We start from the raw sequence: 20,616 nt of genomic DNA on the forward strand, positions 1-20,616 counted from the left end.
CAGCGAGGCAACGTGTGCCAGTCTGCGAATCGGCCCCGTCGTGCTCCTCAGGTCGTCGGACTGTCGCAGTGCCCGGTGAACAAATTGTGTTTTGTTTGTTTTCTCAGTGCTAGTGCACTTTAATTTCAAAGGTTCTGTTAAATTGTAATCTCTCTCGATCGTTACTTTGCACGAGTGCATTGTATTTGCAAATCACTTTGCATGTGCTCGTGTGAGTGATAGTGAAATTCTCTGTATCGTCTCTTTGGTGTATAAACTTTGTTTTGTTTGTGAACCTTTGGCTCCGACCCATTCTCTGGCTTACGACCGGCGAACGCTGGGCACCAAACGACCAACCCCCTTGTCACTTAGTAGCTGGTCTCTGGCTGAGCTTGCCATTCTCAGTCGATGGCATCTCGTTTGTGACCGAGACCGCTACCCCCACACGCTCTAAGGGTGCCCGGGAGCGCACGCAAAAGTGCGCGAAGTGGTTACACCCTCAGAAGGTGAGAGCAAATGTAGTTGAATTGCTCTTGGAGCCGTCTGCTCTCGTGGGTTTCTGTGACCACCCTTTAAAGCAAACCGCAGACCGCCGTCCACGGTGTGTATTCAAGCACCCCAATGCAGCCAGCAGCGCGCAGCAGACTACGGGGGGAAAGTATGCCCTTGTGTCATGAGCGGTCAGAGGCTGCTAGACAATGAAGCAGTTCGCAAAAGAAACGAAAAAAAAATTCGTATTAAAAATATCCACCGTACAGAGTAGACTGAAACTGGGGGAAGTATCTTTAACGTGCTGGGAATTCAGTTAAATAAGCAAGGTATGCGCGAAAATAGCTTATAATGGCCCCTTAAAGCCATGCGCCACTAACTCGCGATGGCAGGTGCTCCCAGCGATGAGCCTTGTGCGGCCCAGGTAGCTCTTCCCGAGCGACGAATCATTAATTTAACTGCCACCTGTCACGAGGGGCAGTTTGCTCGCAATCCAGTGGGCAGGTTGTGATGACGCCGCAAGGTGACGTGACGTTGCACAATCTCTGGGGATTGTGACGTGACGTAAGTGGCCCACATTCCTCCTAGGTTGCTCTCTGGCCACCACCTGCCAGAATCAGGTTCATGATTTTTCGCTCACAACACCGACGCCAGATTTTCTGGGTAACGGGGAATTTAACGCCACCGCGTTATTATGATTCGAAACACAGCCCATTTGTTAGAAATGTAGTGTACTTAAGGGGAATTAATTTCGTAATTACGAAAGTAGATAGTTCATTCATTTCCAGGAGCTAACACCGCGCATATATTTTTTTGCGTATTCCAAACGTGCTTGAAGCGTGGTTTTAGGCGACGCATTTTCTGCATATTGTGACTATAGATTTCGTACACCGAGCAACAAATTTGACGATTCTATTTCGTGCCAATTTTGACAGCGTTCATGAGTCAAAACATGCATAAAATGTAACATAAATATCCCTCCCTACGCTGCAAACGTAGGCGAAAATCAAGAGGTCCGTGCACTGTGCGGTGCCAGTGCACGTAAAAGAACCCAACTGTGGCCGAAATGTCCGGAGCCCTTCACTACCGCGCCCCTCATAGCTTGAGTGGCTTGGGACGTTAAACCACCATAGACCATCAAACGTATGAATTTTCGCCAAGAAAATTAATACGTATAATACAGTAATAATTAATAGAAAATTAAGGCACTTTGATGTTGTACTTCAAAAATGAAAGGCCATTTTGTTGATAGTAAAAAAAAAATATTAAACTCGTTTCTAGCGCCCTCTCTGTATTTTTTAGAACCGCCTACCCGCTGTGCGTATCGAACAAGGTTCACGCGTAAACCTTTTTGCATGCGAGCAGGCAGCGGCGCCGGTTGAGCGTGGTTATCGTGTTGCTTTTGACAAGCTTGTGCGCGCAACGATGCTTTGTGTCGGGACGTTTTTGCGTTTCCTTGTGTGGGGCGTGGTGAAGCTCGTAGCGAAAGCAAGGCGAAGGCGGTGAGCGTACGGTGACAAGTGTAATTGGTGCTGTGCGCGTGTCTTCCGGACTCTCCTGTGGATGCACACCTGCACGACCGATGTCTCCCAGCATCGCCTTTGCATCGAACCCTGAAGGTGAGGTTTTTATGTTCTAAAGACGGGCATCGCATTCCGTAAAATCTTCCGTCCCTTGCCATTCGCGCGCGTTTAGGGTAGTGCTTTGCATGAACGCACCAAAGCTTAGTTGAATGCCCCCCCCCCCCCCCCTCCCCCCCAATAAATGATTGGCGGATTCTGACGTGAACGGTAGCTCTTTACAGATACTAAACACTGAAGTCTCTTCAGATCGGTACCGATTGATGTAATCATTTGCATGTGTGCATTCAGAACTGTATTTAGCGGCTTGTCCGTCAAGCTCCGGTGGTGGTCGTTCCCGAATATGCAATGAACGGTGCAGTAAAACACTCATATTCGCAAGGACACCATGAACCTGAGTATAGCGTGTCGACATTTAAGCTTTCGCTCATGGAAAAGCACAGGTGTGCAGTGCCACTCAAGTGTCTGTGATTTCGCCGCACTAATGTTTTCAGCATCAAATGAAACGGGATCAAAGCAGTTAAATCGCACACAGCATGAAGCGATCTTAGCCCAGGAAAAGTAAAAAAAAACGCTGTAGATTTTCACTTCGAAGTCGCAATAAGCGCTCTTTGTAAGCGGTAACACACCGCGCTTGATTTTTTTGTTCAGAGGCTAAAATAGTTTTGCGTTTTCGTGCTCGTGCTTCGATTATCCAGTTTTTTTTTGACGTTGATAGCATTATCGGTAACAAATGAGATGCGAACAAAGGAACGCATGGCCGAAGCTGTATTTTACGCCGTCGGCCTGTCGCCATCTTAGATTAGCGCCCTCATCCGGTTTGCGATAGTTTTGCTTCTGTTTTCTTTCACCATTTTCTCGCTTGGCCACCGGAGTGACGTTTTCGTGCTTTCAAGCGATGCCAACTTGAGCAGCGCGGCTTCGCTGGCGGTAGCGGCAGAGGCCCCCGTGGGTGAAGCGAGCGCTCTTAGCTACCTGGCCAGCAGCGCTTTGATTTCGCTTCCATCATCGGCGTCTTATCGGCGTCTGGTTGCCACGCTAACAGCGAAAAAGACCGATAGGGTGGCGGTCGGTGTCCAACGTGGCCGTTGCTGAATCACTTGTTTCTGGCAGTGGACAGAACCTTATCGCCGTACTGCCACCGGAAATGCGGCGCTCCAGTGGCGAAGCAAGAGAATGAACGCCAAAGAACACAGAAACATAACTATCGCAGATCGGAAGAGCGCGCCTATCTCTAATGGCGACAGACAGACGGCGTAAAATACACGTTTGGCCGAGCGCTCCGCGTGCTTTGCGATATCAATGCATGTTAAAGATCTCCAGGTGGTATGAAACAGATACTGCGCAATTTCCTTTCAATTTTCTTTCCCCCAAAACCAATTATTATTATTATTAGCGCTCCGCGGTCTGCATTTAATTTGTTGCCGATTTTATTTTAATTACCATACAGCTTATGAATGACAGGCCTTGCGAACAACTGCCTACAACTGCCGTCCACGCCACTGATGAGCCAAGAAAGGCTTACGCCTTAATATATTCAAATGAAATAGCACGCTCCCAAGCAACTGATCAAAGGCGCCTTTCTTATTCGGAAATTCGTAATGCGCGTGCGAGCCTTTCTTAGCTTATAGAATCTCTGATCTCGGTGAATTAGCAAAAACAATGCTTGTTGGGTTAGAATAATACATTACAAGAACGCAAAAAATTTGCGCTGAATATACTATTGTGCTAAGAAAACTAGTGCATATGCGCTGTCTACAAAAGCTTTCCGGCACAAAAGTAAAATATTTGACGTGTAAATTTTCTGGCGAGGCCAAGTTCTGCACTCGTCTGAGAAATTCAAAGGGCGTTCGTATGACCAGGAAATTTTTTCTCCCCAAGTTTAAGGGTAGTTATTTGAGACGGTTCAATAAAGAACAGAAATTGATGGGAATGTCGGAGGGGGTAGAGCGCAAACTCTGGCTCGTTTTTGCATGGAATGACCCGTTAGAGAAGGTGCCGTAAAAAAATAGGGAGGGGTAGAAGGAGTAGCGATATGAAATGCCTGTAACAATCACATCATCAAAAACTTTATTAACGAACTGAAGGGTTTGGAGAACGCTGGCTCCCGGGCCCCCGCACGGCCCCGCAGCACTCAACCGCGTATGATCCCTCGATCCGTAACGCTGGCAGCCCGGTCGGTAGCGATTGTCGGCACGACCAGGTCCTCGGAGCCCAGCAGGGTCTCCCAGTCCTCCCAAGTCTTGAGGTGCTCTAGACTTCTCTGGGGAGGATCCACCGGACAATGAGATAGGAGATGGAGAGCAGGAGCGAGATTCGGAACAGAGTAGAGGACGAAGTGAGGAAAAGGGGGTAGATAGAGAGAGAGAGGAGATGGGAGAGTGTGTGTAATTTGTGCGAAAGGGTTACCTGTCGATTGCTGAGAGGCTTGTGCGCTGGGGGGTATAGCTGATTCAAGTCTTTAGAGTCCCGCATCAGCTCGCTGGAAGTTTTGTACGTGCTCCATCGTGAATCCCGGTTTGGAGGCCGCCAGAGCCTCGGGTGCCCAAATCAGCTCCCAAATCCGACATATTCAAGACGTTCGCTTATATTTACTTCTTAATTAAAGAATGTTTAGCGGGAAAAGCAATCTGAACTTGCCTTTCACAGTTTTATAAATAACGACGATTGAGCTGAATGCCATTCAGATGTACGCCGTTTTATTCCCGCTCCACTAATACAACAAAAACCCTGGCTCCGTAAGATTTCAAAACAAAAACAGTAACAGTAACAGCTTCAGTAACAAAAACAGCATCGTACCAAAGGAATAAGTTCTCATTATTGCTTGAAACGGAGCGTGCACAGGACAACTTCGGCAAGACCAATGGCATTGCGCTCATGATGTAATAATTACGCCGAAGTGAAAAACAAATTGTTCTCGCATGTGAAGCAGTTTTAGAGATGCGACGTGAGCGCACCAGAAGTATGCGGCACTGTTTCTGAACTTCGAAAATGCTGTTCATACAGTTTATTTCTGAGGCACTGTTTTTACAAGCTTTCGCGATGTGAGTTGATCAGAGTTCACAAATAGAAATTGTTTGTCACAGAGATTTTTTTAGCTGTGAGCCTTTTCAAACTCCTCAAGCATCATGTACAAATGACTCTGCTTAAGACAACTACTCAGCTGAGTTTCAGTCATGGATTAGACAGCATCTCAGTTCGTTGAATGTGTCTCAAGACTGGCTTCGTCCTTTTGAACATTCAAGCATATTTGTCAACAGCGCTTCAATTAGGTGTGAAAAGGAGACCCTAAAGATCCGGTGAGCATCACCATAAAACCTTTATAACTGATGTACTAACGCTATGTGGCAGACAATCTTGCACAAATACACAACCTTCACTGCAAAAACGTCACAATCAAGCCACGAAAGCACAAATAACAGTGAAGCCACGACTGAGCAAATATTGTTACAATAAAACAGCGCAGGCGACGTCACTCAAAGGCGGCTAATGACAACAAGCGCAATATTGTCTACATTACCACACAGTAATCACCAATGTTAAATAAATAAAACTGCTGCTATGGGTAAAACCAGGGGGACACTGCGAAAGAATACTAAACCATGTTCAAAGACACGCTGTCTACATTACAAATACTCGAATAACTTTGGCTGCGGAATAAAGGATTAAACGTCACAAAATTATCGGGGATGGTTTTCAGCGGATAATCTCTTGTAGCCGTTTGTGTCGTTGATCCTCTGACCAGCTGCCTCTCGACTGCCCTATATTAAACTGCCATTGAAACGCCTACTCGAAACAGAATGAACGGCGAAGATTTTTCTGGCTTGTGCGTCTTTCTAGCGCTAGTGTAAAGGAATATGTCAGTCTCCCTCCGCTGTATACAGTAATCTGTGCACTGTAATGTGTTGACGGTTAGTGTAACACAAAGAACGTGTGCTCCGTGCGCAAGGGAAGTAACTGAATGAAGAATTCGGAGACTAGTCTGGTTGCAACGAAAAACTTGGTCCCCATTGAAGAAACTCTCAACGAACCCACATATGTGTAACACTTTCAAGAATTGCACACGACCCTTCGTCATGTCACGTAGGTTCTTTATAAGTTGGTACCAGTAATTCTTTAAGTACGGGAATTTGCTATTTGATCAAGCATAACAAAGGAATGCGATTCTGCTTTGGCTAGCGACATCGGTTTGTACCATCTCGTGCTCTAAGAGTAGCGAGGTTACTCGTAATAATTTTTTTTCGTTCGGTAACTGCAAATAAATGACATTGTTTTCAGAACGGAAGCTCTTCTCTCGAGTATTTCTTCATCTACACCGGCTACCTAACATAGTTATCTAGATCTGGAGAAGGCGTATCGACCGCGTTCCTAAGTGTAATCCGGACACTAAAGCGGTGTTTCTTGGACGTGCAAATTCACTCGTGATGAAAAGCGCGCGTTTCTGGAAATAGTTACACGTGCACAGTAACTCATCATTACTGTAAACGTAACCAACACTGCTTTTGCTCTTAGCAGTTTGTGTTCTGAAGAGGGCTTAAACACAGTGAATAAAGACCGTGTACGCCTGCGCACTTGATTGTGTTGGTGTCATTGTCTTTGCAATAACCAACTCAAGTCAAGGAGCCGACTAGAACTTTCTATTTTCTTGTGACCGTTTCGGAGGCGGCAACTTTTTTTGGACGCCCCATAGTTTTCTGTAAATTTCGAACTCTGCGGTGACACCAGAATCGCGTAGGCGCTGGCAAGAAGAATGGAGTTAAGCTGATTCAAACTGACATCTGCTGAATAGTCCTATTGCCGATTACATCAGTGCTCATTTATTTTCACCGAGAAGTGATATGTTAGTAGAGGAGGCCTGGCCGTAGTATTCTGGTTTATTACGAGAAATAATGGAAAAGTTCGCAAGGTATTTAGCCATTGTGCGAGGTGGTTGCAGCTAAAAATAGTAAAAAAAAACTAAGAGATGCTAGAAGGTTTTCCCGGAAACATGGATGTCTATGTGCTGAGGTTCATTAGGCTAGTTTGCTGCACATGTAGTGTTTTGGCAGACCGAGAAAGGGTATCTTCTGGTAGGCCGATTACTAACCGATTCACTTGTGGTTTTTTAAGCTAGGTACTGCTGTTACCTCGGACTATATCGAGGACTTTTCGTGTATAAGTGAACGATGTGTATAATATGGGTTTAAGTGAACACTGTTCTAAACAGTACTTTCGCGGAAGGCGTGTGCATTTCTCTTTGAATGTGATCTAGCGCCTGCCAACACCATTGCTTTCAGAAGTTTTCATATGCCTATAGTTACCGACACATTTATCGGAAAAGAAAGATAAGCTGAAGTGACCGATTCATTACGGGATTGTCTGTCACAAGGTTGGTCGAACACAAGACAGTAACACCCATGAGGTTGTTTTCTCACTTACAGAAATGAACGACATTGTTCGCACAAAGACGCGATAATTAAGTTCACAAACAGGCAGAGGAAGGACACAGCGAAAGGTTCAGGAAGGTCTCGCGCCATGATCGCCTACAATCTGCAAGTCGTCACGAAGGTACAAGGCAGGGCTATTTCACATTGTACGTGGGGACAAAGCAGATAAGGCACACTTGTAGAGAGAGTTAATTTCGTCAGATATGGCACCTGCATTATTGGAGTTGAACTTGCAACAATGGGCCCCGCAGGGCTATCGGCAAGTTCCGCTCGCACAACATTCGTATATTTTACTACGACGCTTGACTTCGGCCTCATCGACGAAGCTGCCATCCCCTCAGTAGGTGTGCGGTTAATCCGCCGTATAATATCTAATACGAAAGAAATTTCAATGAAAGAAAAAACAAAACCGCAAAAGAACGGTGCAGATATGAAGATTTGCCCTTTTCTAACTGTACATACGCAAAAAGTTTCTACCTTCGAAGAACCTTACAGTAAAAACCGTGCGCAAACGTTATGCAGACCGTTTTTCTTGTACATTACTGGCTGGTTCATAATCAACCTGCGAAGATAACATTAACTAATGGAGTTAAGTGAAAATAAAAATTGTCTGATTGATTACCTTTTCATCCTGACTTTAAGATTGAAGGAGACATCAAGTTTTTCTTTCGTATATGAAAGCAGACAACAATAGTGTACGGTTCGTAAGCAAATACATTTTTAAATCATGTCAGTGGGGGCGAAACAATGTCGCTTAAAAAGTTCCCTCCATTTTGTCTCTTTTCGGGGGGGAGGGGGGAGGTTGAGGATAGTAAGTTGCCTCCATGTGCGCTCTTTGAAGCGAACACTGTTGAACACGAGGTTACGCACAACGCGGTCTCCCGTCCTCATGCGTTGTTGATATACGCGTGGGCCTCGTAGCAAAATTAATATTTGTCGCCTTTCGTTGACTAACTGGAGCCTGCAGCTTACAAGGCCATGGAGGTGAAGTGAAATTTCGCCTGCATCAATAAGGTTTGTGTTTTAATAAGAAAGATACCACTGCCACCTAAAACGGGGATTTTAAAAGCTAGAAAAGATAAAAGAAATATATTGGCGCAACCGTCTCCAGCCGATGTCTCTAGTAAAATGCGTGTGTCCACACAGTTTTTGAGCGCGATCGAACACCAGGGATCGTTTTACACCCCCATTCATCTCGTTTTTTTTTCAGTAAGGATGTCACAATTTTGAATCAACTCGCGGGAAGATTTCTAAAACTAGTTGTCTCGCCGACAAATGCATCTTTGGCTGTCGGACAAACGTCAACATATCTAGAAAGACCTAGATTATTTTTTTTACTGCGACCAATAAATGGATGAAGTTGTCCTCGTTGTTAATTTGAGTGAATGCCTATGGAACTTTGACACGCCAGCTAGTCGAAGAAGAGGTATGGCAATTACGAAACTGGTGCACATCTTTGCTGAAAGCTTGTGTCGCATGCCCTGTTGCCTTCCTTCCTAATTTTTTTCAAGGCTAATGCTGTATCAAACTTTATTTGATGGGCTGAGGGATCGGTTTCCTTCCTTTTTGAAAAGTTCCGACTATTCCTAAAACATAAGGAAGCGACGACTGGCAAGAAACCCGTGTTTTAACATTTGGTTATTTTCCTCTGCATAAATCACTGTCGCAGATGTTTCGTGTGTTTTCCGGTGCTAAGTGAACTCCTTTGTGCTGAATTTAGTGATATATCGTTACAATCCGTGACAATATATATTCCTCAATTTTACGACGTGATATAGTTTGAGGTTAGGTTCTAAGCAGGCAGCATGGATCGATGACTTTCGTATGCGCGTTTCACTTGCTACAGTGATTCGAATAAGTCACTCATCAGTCTATCTGTATCGTTCGAAGCATTTAAATGCAAGCCAAGTCACGACTTCGCGTATACCCAAAGGAAGTGGCACACTGTGGTACTGCGTCTTAATTTCGCCTTCCACATTTATCTGACAAATCTGTCCTTTGGAAACGACAGAATGCCACAACCTTTAACTGTGAAGGTTGCAGCAGCAGGACCACTATTTTGGGAATTCAAGGCCCCCTACAAACGTGCCATGTTCCTTCCAACCACGACTGACACTTGAATGATGTATTTTGTGTCCAGTGCGGGCAGGTGCTCCCAACAGACTCGTGAGGAAACCGGGCTTGATACAAACAATGAGACTACTATCAAGCTAGCCTTCTCTTGGCCAGGAAAACATTTTTTTTAGAGAAAGCTTTGCCACGTTTGTGATGAGTGCTATGTTTACCATAGTACTTCGGCCAATGTCCTGAAACAGAACATCCGCCCTACCTCAACCACAAATCACCACGTAAAGTCTGAAGCAATGAAGCACGACGCTGGGCTTGCGAAGCACAAATCACTGCCAAAAACTGTCAGCGAAAGTCACCAGGACCATTTAACTTTCATGATGCACTCAGTCCAGGGGCTGTCTTCAGGGACTGTCACTCATTCTCTGAAGACTTGACCAGCAGGTTGTCGGTCGCGACGTGAGCCCATGGACGTTGCACAAAATGTCATTTCACATCCTCAGCACTTTGAAGCAGATGTCTTCCCCATTCATTCTCGGTGTGCATGCCTCAGCAGCTCGTGACCATGATGCTGGGCACACCCGAGGCGCTGGGGGACGTCGCGTCGTCCAGAGACGTGGTGCGCGTAACGCCGCCCGTGGGCCTCACGTCTTCGGCGACGATGCTGAGGCGCGACCTGCGCAGCGACGAGCTGGGGCTCACTTCTCGAGACCGGGAGGCCGGTCCGCTGGGCGTGCTTGTGGCCACGAGCATGGACGTGACGCAGTTGGCCAGGCTCACCACGTAGCTCTCGCTGCTAAGAGGAAGGCTGCATGAACAGAAAGAGTTGCTGGGTTACGAACGTGGCGCCGAATAACACTATAAAGAGGGCGAGAAATGGTTTGGTTTAGGGGGGTTTAACGTCCCAAAGCGACTCCGGCTATGGGAGACGCCGTAGTGAAGGGCTCCGGGAATTTCGACCGCCTGGGGATCTTTAACGTGCACTGACACCGCACAATACACGGGCTTCTAGAATTTTGCCTCCATCGAAATTCGACCGCCGCGGCCGGGATCGAACCCGCGTCTTTCGGGCCAGCAGCCGAGCGCCATAACTACTCAGCCACCACGGCGGCTGGCGAGAAATGGCTTCTGTGTTTACGGAGAAAGTTCCTTATGAAAATGCGAGTTACAGGCATGACACTTTAGTTGTTCTTTTGTGGGGGTATAACGTCCCAAAGCAACTCTGGCTATGAGGGACGCCGTAGAGAAAGGCTCCGGATAGTTTGGACCCCCTGATGTTCTTTTACGTGCACTGACATCGCTCAGTAGCGGGGCCTCTAGAATTCCGCCTCTATCGAAATTCAACTGCCGCGGCCGGGATCGAACCCGCGTCTATCGGGTCAGGAGCCGAGCGCCATAACCACTGAGCCACCGCGGCGACTTATTTATTCTTTTCTTGCTGCCCTCCTAGCGTATGTGTTTATTGAGAATATGATTACACTCTGTTGCACTGGCCTGGACTCTTCACTTAGCAATCTTCTAAGCAGCGGCGGAAGTGTTTGGGCTAGTTGGTCGTGAATCATAGGATCAAAAAAGCGCTAGAAACAGAAGACAAAGAAGGGCGGACACAAAACGCACCGTGTGTCCATCTTCCTCCTAGTCTCTTCAGCGCTTTGATGGTCCTTAAAGCTTCTATGTCCACTTATACTATTTATTTTCTTGGGCTATAAACATTGCAAGCCTACAGTGTTCATAAAGCAATGCAAGGTATATACTAGAAAAGTTGATACACTTGTGCAATACAAACACACCATTCGAGCTAGCAGAGAACATGTGAACAGATACATATTGATACACTATATATCCTTTACAAAAATTTGTGATCATTTTCTAATAAACAGTGACAGACATCACACTCAAGTATATTTGATTACTTGTGGGTTGAGTTGCTGATGCATTGGTGATTAATATTGGCCGGTGATTTTCTGATTAAGACGTGATGTGTTTTTTCCTGTTGAGATTCTCATTAATTTCTTTTGCATACATACTGAATTCATGATGCATTTCTGAATTCTTTATGATGCATTCATACTATAGTCCTATGGGCAAAAAAGTGAATACCGTTTCGTTAACGGCTCTTTAACAGCACTGAGAAACCGCTGTGATGATGCTCTCTACATGTAATGTAAACATCCACTAAATTATTTTATGTGCTACTTTCGCTGAAACATAGATCAGAACAGTTACTTGAATATCTCATGATGATCACAAGATTCTTCTGGCGCCAGCTTTATAACAGCGTACAGATTCTCTCTTTACCTCTCCATGACTCAGACCAAAGAAGTGACATGCCCGTTACTGGGTGCCCAAGGGATTAGCGGTTGATTAACTACAACCACAACACAGGTTTATGTGAGTAAAAAAGAAAAGCAGTCGCTCATATTCTCGTTTCGCGGTCATATGCAGGTACCCTACGTTATTGACACTTGGTGTTATCTGTAAAAAAGTAATCTTGGTTGATTGAACATTGTTAGCGAACCTTTCAAGTAAGGCTGTACTTAAGAAACAATATAGAGTTTTCCAAAGAAGTCAAAAGAACTCGTTTTTCACTGAATGTGAGTGCCTTCGGCATTGTGATCTGATGAAAAAAGAGAGATACTAAAAAGTAACTGCTGTGTTCGCAAATATGGTATTTGTGATCGTGTAGGTCATGTGTCTGTCTCCTGGCTCCTGGAGCAGAATTAGCTAATGGTCCAGGGCTTCAGTCAGCCTTTCAACGTCCTTCTTCTTTTCGGCAAGTCATTGCTCGAACAGTGCATAGACACAGCTGGTCGTGCTTCCTGAGGGGGATGTTGGAAGCACAACACGTCAAATTATACAACCTACCGCGGTGGCTCAGTGAGGGCGCTCGGCTACTCAGCCGGAGTACCCGGGTTCGAACCCGATCGCGGCGGTCGAGTTTCGATGGAGGCGAAACGCAAAGGCGCCCGTGGATTGTGCGATGTCAGTTCATGTTAAAGATCCCCAGGTGGCCGAAATTATTCCAGATCCGTCCAGTACGACACCTCTTTCTCTATTTCTTCTTTCACTTCCACCTTCCTCTCTTCTCTTACGGCGCAGTCCCGGTGTCCACCGACACATGTTAGACAATTACTGCACCATTGCTTTTTCTCAAAGAAATTTTTATTTTCTTTTTAATGTTCAATATACATCATTCAGTCTAATTTGCTCCAGATGGTATGGGGGCATTTTGCTTTCTGACAATAATTATACGATTAGGACGTTTCCTTCAAATCACTGTTGGTCTTGTTATGCTTTGAACAGGCAAAGGAGGTAGCTGCAGTCACAAGAGCAAAGGCTGTTCATGAGTTTACTTCCTTGATGCGTGCTAGTAACTGAAAGTTTAAGCGGTCCATAAACGAATGCGCGACCGTGTTTGTGAACAAAACAGTAATAACAGCCATCCACCGAACACATGGTTTGTGTGATGTATAAGCGCAGAAGACTGACCTCTCCAAAAACTCACTGAACAAACACATGGCTTGCACATGGACCAATCTGCATGAAGTGTTTTAGCGTGTGTGTTTAGCTGTAATACCCTCTTCCCCAAAAGAACCATATTGAAGTTGATAGGAACTTGGAAGGAAAGCAGGAAAAAAAGAACGAACAGTGTTAGTTGGTACAGTGAGGTGCAAGAGCTATCAAACGTAAGTACGTAAGGTCCCAGCGTCGGCTGTACGTCTCTCAAGTGACATGAACCCGCATAAGCCTTGCTTTCACTGCCGGGATTGTGCATTTCATACTTTGACGCGACCACCGCGTTTTTTATGTGCCTGGGAGATGTAGAGGCGCCGGAGCCTTCTTGTCATTTCTGATGAGGTAGGCGCTTTAATACATGACAAAAATGACTGCTTTGCAAAAAAAAAAGAAAAGGACGAAAGACGAAGCAGAGACATGGACAAGCGTTGACCTTCGCACTTTAGTGTAAGCGTTTTGCTTCGGGCAGGATATCTTGTCCGAGGAATCATATGGACATGCTCAAAAATTCTGCTGTTTAGCAGGTAAGGCAATGAAGACCTTTCTAACGTAATTTTCTCTATTCCCGGCTATCTTTTCAAATGTGACATTTTTCAGGTGTCACATTCGTTGCTTGTCCCAATGAGAACAGTATTTTGAAGTTCCGGGAAGTTTCTGTGCCTCAGGACACGTCAAAGAGTGACTAGCAAGAAAAGCATCACAGTCCTTTCATTCAAGTACCTTCTTTAGACTAAAGAACGGGCCACATCAGAAATTTATTTATTTATTCCTTCAGAATACCTGCATCACCAGACCGCATAATTGTATTGTTGATTCCATAGGGATCACTCGACTTGTTGCGTGAGCGCAGCTCCTACTGCGCTTATTAAAAAAAAGTTTTTTGTGCACTTGTAGATATTGTCACGTAGTGGTGACGGTAGTCAAAGCAGCGATGAAGACGGACAACAGGTCTTCGAAAAGAAAACTGTTTATTGGACTGACTTGCACCCAAAATGGATTGAATCACTCGGCAGCGGCGAAGCGACAAGCGTGCTCGGCGGTCGTCGAACAGAATGCCCGCTGCTGTCGGCCGTGGTCAATTTAAAGCTGATAGCGAACTTTTGAGATAAAGCGTGCAAAGTTACTGGAACATTCCAGAACAACGTAGAATCAGCGCTGTCAGGCTGCGATCAATTGAGATAAATCTAGTCGCGTCTTGCGTCGCAAACAAAGCGATAAAGTTGTGTGGCGGCAGATTTGAAGAATGAACAAACTGCAAATGTTCGCGGAAATACCTTAACCTCGGAAAGTATTTACCCATATATACCTGTGAACCGCTAACAATAAAGCTGTCGGAAGTTCAACTCATGTGCATTTCTCTGCTGCGTCATTCATCCTGATTTTTCTCTTTTTTGCACTGTATTCTTTTTCTGTTAGCGGTAATCTCGCACTTCTAGGTGGCGTTGTAAAAACCTCACCTGGGCCTCTGAATCTGCAGTTTCTCCTTGTTGTTGCCAGTGTAAGAGGACCACGTGGACGTGCGTGTCCGCAGGGTCTGCTGTGCCTTCTTGCGGGCCCATTCTTGGATGGCCGTCGAAAGGCTCGGAACGCGACCCAGAAGCAGGACGATGGCGCCGTCCAAGTTCTGTGCGGGGAATAGTGTGTGTTATACACCTCTGGTTTAAACAGGATAGTTAAATGTTGTCACAAAATTAAAAGCATTATGGCTGTTAATCTTCAGAAAAATCACCCTCTGGTGAGAAAAGATTATAACAGTACAGTCCACACCAGACAGTCTTCGGCAAAAGGCATTTCGATGAGCAGGGAGGAATGCGACGTGTACACTTTTAAAACGCACGCTATAGGGTTAGATTTAAGGACAACTCTGATCAGAGTTGCTTATTGTACTCGTTCCTAAAAAAAGTGTAATATGAAGGGCAGAAAGCACTGCAGAAAACCTCGGACAAGCTTTACTAACGATAAAAGAAAGACTAGTTGATTCATTTTTTTTCTCTCGCGCTAGGAGTCTTGTCGGTGGCCATCGAAACTCCAGAAAAAAAAAGCTACTCGTCGTGTTGCGGTACATGCACGGAATCGAAATTACGCGAAATTGTGTCTCACGTCTTTTATAAACTGAACACTAACGTCCGTGTTGAAAGTCTATTCTTACCAGCGCGACTTCGATGTTGATATTCGATGCTAACTGTACCAGAAAGCAGCTTTCCTCGAGTTGAAAGGCAGTCACACAGCTTTGGTTACCCAAAAGCCGAGTATGGGCTGCTTTTTAAAACATTTTTCTCTAATGCTCTGTTACAACTTCTTTGTCTGAGGTCGAGTTTCCCCAATGCGCACTGTGCAGTCAGCATGCGCACGCGAAAAAGTTAATGTGTAGTCCCATTCTGTTTTTTGTCATCCACACTGTAGTGTGGACCCGATGGTTTCGAACTTCTGGCTGATTCCAAAGATGAAGGAGCATATGAAACGTATGCGTCACGCGCCTTCTGAAAGAGTGACCTTTGCAATGCGGTGCTATTTTCAACAACATCCGCCTTCATTATTCTGTTACATCGTGCAGAGAATACATGACTTTTGCCTGAAGTCTAATCTGCTGGGGATCACTACATCGAAAAGCAGTGCGCTCCCAGAAAGTCAGAATTCCAAGCCTTTATTTCATTGAAATACCTCTCAGTTCCATCAATTAGTAAGCATGTTATAGCAATGAATTTAAACACCCCTCGTGCATTTTGTCCAACGAAATTATGTCAAGTATAAAAGGTTTGCAGGCTATTTCGAAATACGCCTGGATCCACCGCTGCATGCAGTGCTGTAGTGTAGTCGGGAAATACAGCAGAGAGGCCGTATATTGTAGCATTTCTTTTAATTTTTTTCGTTTCGTCCCTTGTTTTTGGCCTCTGCTCCCGGTGACGTAACCTGGGGAGATGATGTCACACTGGTCGTGGCAGAAACATGGCGATCAGGCCACTAATTCGTAAAACCCGCGCCATGCCCATGCTTATGGCGCCGCCGATTGGCGGAGATCAACTATGCTTTTATACGCCTGACAAACTTTTTCGGTGCTACTTCTGTCTCGAGTAGAAAAATGTGCGATGGTTGCATTAGGAATTGGTTGAAATGCTCCCTATGATACGGCCGGACTGGATGCGGCGGCAGCTGTCAGTAAGTAGGGGCACCGCGTCCAGACCGGCCGTGGCTGTGATTGGTGACTTGCAGTTCTGCATCATGTTGCTACTCACAATTGAGTCATTATTAAATGAAACAAAAACGAAATGGAACATTACAAAATGCAGCTCGGGTATTCTGTTATGTGCAGGCGCCGTTTCGTTGCAATTCTTCAATGGTGCTCCCACGGAGACCAATGCATTCTTCGGGGCTAACATCAGCACTCGTAAATACATTTGTGCACCTCTGTACACTACGTTAGCCTGAAGCTGTATTGGTAAGGTGGGCTCCCAGTGAAGTCATGTATTACAGGGCTAGCTGCAGGAGAGAGATGTTGTGTCGTCTCTCTCACGACACTCGGGGTCCGCACATGCGAACAGATTCGCCTCCGTTCAGAATGAGCGTAGGTGCAGATCAGGGGTAGATTTCTCTTTGCACCGGTACGCATTAGCGGCATTAGCGGACGGAAGACAGCAAAGCGATAGAGCGGTCTCCAGTAAGCGAAAACATGACAATTCAATGCATTTCTTGTATCAAAAGATTAGTTCTGAATGCTGCTCGCTCAGTAGTTGCGGGGTGATAACGTTCAGGTGTCGCTGATAAGGTGCATGCTGTCGTGACAGCGTGCAAGCGAAGTGCGTCCCGGTCTCACATGTATCATCTGCGCCACGTCCTTCTGGTTGCTCTCGCGCATGTTCTGGCCGTTGATCTCCAGTATCTGGTCGCCCTGCATGATGCGGCGGCCGTGGCGGGCTGCGATGCTGCCCGGTTGCTGCGAGTGCAAGACAGACATCTATCTTAGCATACCTTCCTCTGATGTCGCTTCTGAAGCTGAGAGGGACATCAGCCAAGTTACTGCCTTGACTACTTTGATCGCAAGTAATCAGATGACACACACTTGTTCCAACAAGTCCGGCCTTGCCCATTGTCATGCAAACATTTGGTTGGGAGGAATGGAATCATTATATGAATGAATTACACATAGCTATATCACCGTACGACTGAGTAACTTAATAACTAAGCAAGCAACGGAATGATTAACAAAAGAAAGACCTAACTAGCTGACTCTACCTTATTAGCCTCGCTGTTAACTAAGTGACTGAAAAGAAAGCTGCCTAAATTAAACCACCAGGCTTCCAGTGTAAAGCCCGCACTCGTAAAGATCGCGCTGTTGTTTGCCCATAAACGTCCATATCTCTGTCTTTAGATTTATCATGCGTGGAAATCCGGAATTAATTTCTGGTGTTGTCAAGTAGAGAGTTTCTGCTAGTCTCTTAATGCGTTATCTTACAGGAGATAGGACGACAAAATTTGGTTTCGGTTGGGTATTTTTTATTTAGATATATATGTTACCTACTGACTGTTTAAATTCTTTATTAAACCTTTGTATATGATCTCTAGTGTAATTTTGGAAATATGCATAAGCTAGTGTACATTGACTACGGGGTTGAATTTCCCTGCTTCACTGAATGACGTAAACTGGGTTTCTTCCCGCATGTTGTTTCGGTTTCAAAACAGGATTATGATATGACAAAAAGGTTCAGTTAATGTCACACGAGTGATATTTTAATGTTACGACCGCTTCGATGTTTTGTGTCGCTACATTTTACACTAGCCGGCCTCAAGAACCGGGACAACAACGAATGAAGACGCAGTTCTGAAACTGAAGTTTTGTATGCCTCATCACATGACCTGAGCTTTGACGTCATAGGCACCGTTCGGTTGTTAAAGGCAAAACAAAAGTAGCATGGGCGAAGAAACTCAATGATAAATTAGGCATGGGCCGCTGGCTAAATCCGTGTGGTGGCTTATGTTTGCTTATGTTAAGAGCATCATTACAGTGAAACAACAAACCTCGAGAATCTGTTGTCTACACTCCCTTCACTTGTAGGTTTGGGATTTTGGTGATAGAGCTTGTCCTTTTCTTCTTTAACCCAGGCCTGTCTGCTAGCCTCGACGACGCCACCGCGCCTGTGCCGTTCATCGCATAGTCTGGGTGCGCAGCGGTGAGTTTTTTTTTTCATATTTATCCTCGCTAGAAAAGGTCGCTCGGTATTTGGTTTGGGCAAACTTAACGTGACTATGACTGACAGATTTGTCCTGTTTTTGAGGAGCGTTTTTGTTTTCCGTTTCTTTTTGGCTGTCCCCATCGAATCTCTATTTTTTTGCCTTTTGAGGTAAGGTAATCTCGCTGCAGTAAAAAAAAAAAGAAATCAACAGTAATGAGCTGTCAAGCGTCATTTTTCATTTACTTTTCGATTTACGACGAGATAATCTCGGCTTCCACTCTTAATGGTGCGGAATACTGCATAGTAAAAAAGAGCAAAGTTCAGTTTTCACGTGCGGTGCAATCTTTATCTAATTTGTATTCTGAACTGAGGCTTTGAAGCGCTGTCCTGCAGCGATGATTTGCGCACTATTTTTGGATGGCTTGCACAAAAGTATGAAAAAGTAGGCGAAGTTTCTTGGCAGTGCGGGACGGAACATTCCTAATGATGGCAATGTCATTAGTACCGCTATACCCTAAACGCACCCTGCCCATGTAAAGCTTTCTACCTTATATTCTTCTTCGTCTTCATGAAGTGAAATTAGTGCCTGGCCTTCGACATAATGTCTGGCACATTTGGATAGCGAAGCAGCTTGTACTTACGATGTAGGTGATGAAGACTCCACGGCCATTTCTGAAGCACAAGGAAATATAAACAAAGGACAGAAAGCATTAGCAAAAAGCAAGCAGACTTCTCGTCATAATGGCGGGAGGGAGCAAAGTAATCACTCGAACCTTTTGTGTTCAGTTCAGTTTGGTTAACATTTTATTTTTATGTTTGGTTTTGTTGGATTTCGTTTCGCAAAACGTGCTTGCGCGCGAGACTGGAGCGTACTCTTTCCATAACAACAAAATGCACAGATTGGACGCACTTAAACGCATGCAAGAGAACTTCAGTACATTCATTCCTAACTATATGTAGTTGCAAAAGAGACGAAAAATCACTAGTTTAGGCTCGAGCAAGGATGTGCCAAAGCACCAAATGGAAATACAAGGCTGGAGATAATTGAAGAAAGGGCAAGGTGCACTTTAATCATGACTGGGCTTGTTTGCTCTGCAGTCTACCTGGCAGGGTACGCCACACGAGAGTGAAAAAAGATGAAACAAAGCAATATTTCACAAGGAATTAGAGGCATAAAAATCTAAACACACTATTGAAAACCAACTAGCTGAATTTGCCACTCTTGATTAGCAAGCATACCAGCTTGGAGAGTGAATTGTTAGAAATGCATGTAAGTGCGTTTAATTTCAACTTTAGTAGCAATGACCATAACGTTTGCAAATAGACCAATATCAGCATCATTAATGAAGTAGTAAGCAACATTATGGCATCAACTTTGTGTTACAACATTGCTGTTATCGTGGTTTCTCTCCCTTTCTTTTCTCAGAAAATCGTGGTTATTGTTGCTTGCCAAAATCGATAAAATACTGTAAAGATAGGCGTGATACAAATGACGTCCTGTGGTCCTGTAAAGTACATCTCATCCTAAATCTTCTTCTACACAAGGGGCATGTAACAGCGGGTGAACGAGGCTACACAACGTCTCTGAATATGTTAGTTCACACCTAACTTTCGGTGTTTGGATGGTAATATCATCCAAACACACCAATGGGTCCCATTTCGCCGCCACGGCGATCGGCAAAAGTACACCACACAACCACCTATGCATGGGCGGACTCAGCGCAGGGAGTGCTCGGGAAAAGCGACCTCTCTATTTGGCACCATATAGTGAGTTGGTTCCCTTACATTGGTTGAGAGCTTTGCATGCTGGAACTTACGTCCTCTGTATGAAGCTGATGCCTAGGCGGTCTTTGATGCTGGCCTTGCGCATTTCTACCGTGATGAACTTGGAAGGCTCTGGAAGACATGAAAAGAAGAAAAATGACATTAACGCGTGAATGGAAACATGAATTTGAGAGAAGTGAGTGCGTCCACCAACGTGCTTGCGATACGGGGCTGACCCGCTGTTATTGGCATCCTTACATTTGTTGGTCGTCGGTTCGACTCCGATCTGACGGCTGTCTTACGTTGCGACTAGAAATTCTGGGTTACGTCTCACGCAGATTTGAACTCAACCAGCCCCGCACTTTCGGGCCAGTATGGGAGTCACGATCTTGGACCTGAAATCACAGCCCTGGGCCAGCTGTTGAGTCATTCTGGTGGTACATATGCAATATCTGAACGGCAACGGCGCCGGTTGTGGTTGCAACATTCAAATGCATTTCATTTTAACTCTGTTCTATCCTATTTTGTAACTGGTGCAGCTTTAAATACTAGTACTAACTATTACTGGCAAAAATTACATCTTCTCCAGCCTTTGATGACATCACACCGTTTCGGTTGATGTGTAGT

The 20,616-nt window shown here is 45.1% G+C and overlaps 1 protein-coding gene across 6 annotated transcripts in view; it reads right to left on the reverse strand.

Moving 5' to 3' along the window:
• Positions 1-4,722: 4,722 nt before the first annotated feature.
• LOC144109941 (inaD-like protein) overlaps positions 4,723-20,616 on the reverse strand; it is a 472,911-nt gene continuing 457,017 nt past the window's right edge. For all 6 annotated transcript variants that reach the window (XM_077642714.1, XM_077642718.1, XM_077642715.1 and 3 more), the window contains 5 exons: positions 20,043-20,121; positions 18,867-18,897; positions 16,869-16,988; positions 14,515-14,681; positions 4,723-10,349 (listed from right to left, as the gene is read on the reverse strand). In XM_077642714.1, coding sequence (XP_077498840.1) covers positions 10,091-10,349; positions 14,515-14,681; positions 16,869-16,988; positions 18,867-18,897; positions 20,043-20,121 — 656 coding nt within the window. In that variant the 3' untranslated portion in view covers positions 4,723-10,090. The remainder of the gene's footprint in view (positions 10,350-14,514; positions 14,682-16,868; positions 16,989-18,866; positions 18,898-20,042; positions 20,122-20,616) is intronic.

Source organism: Amblyomma americanum, chromosome 11 (genome assembly GCF_052857255.1).
Source record: "Amblyomma americanum isolate KBUSLIRL-KWMA chromosome 11, ASM5285725v1, whole genome shotgun sequence".
In the NCBI taxonomy this organism is placed as follows: Eukaryota; Metazoa; Arthropoda; class Arachnida; order Ixodida; family Ixodidae; genus Amblyomma; species Amblyomma americanum.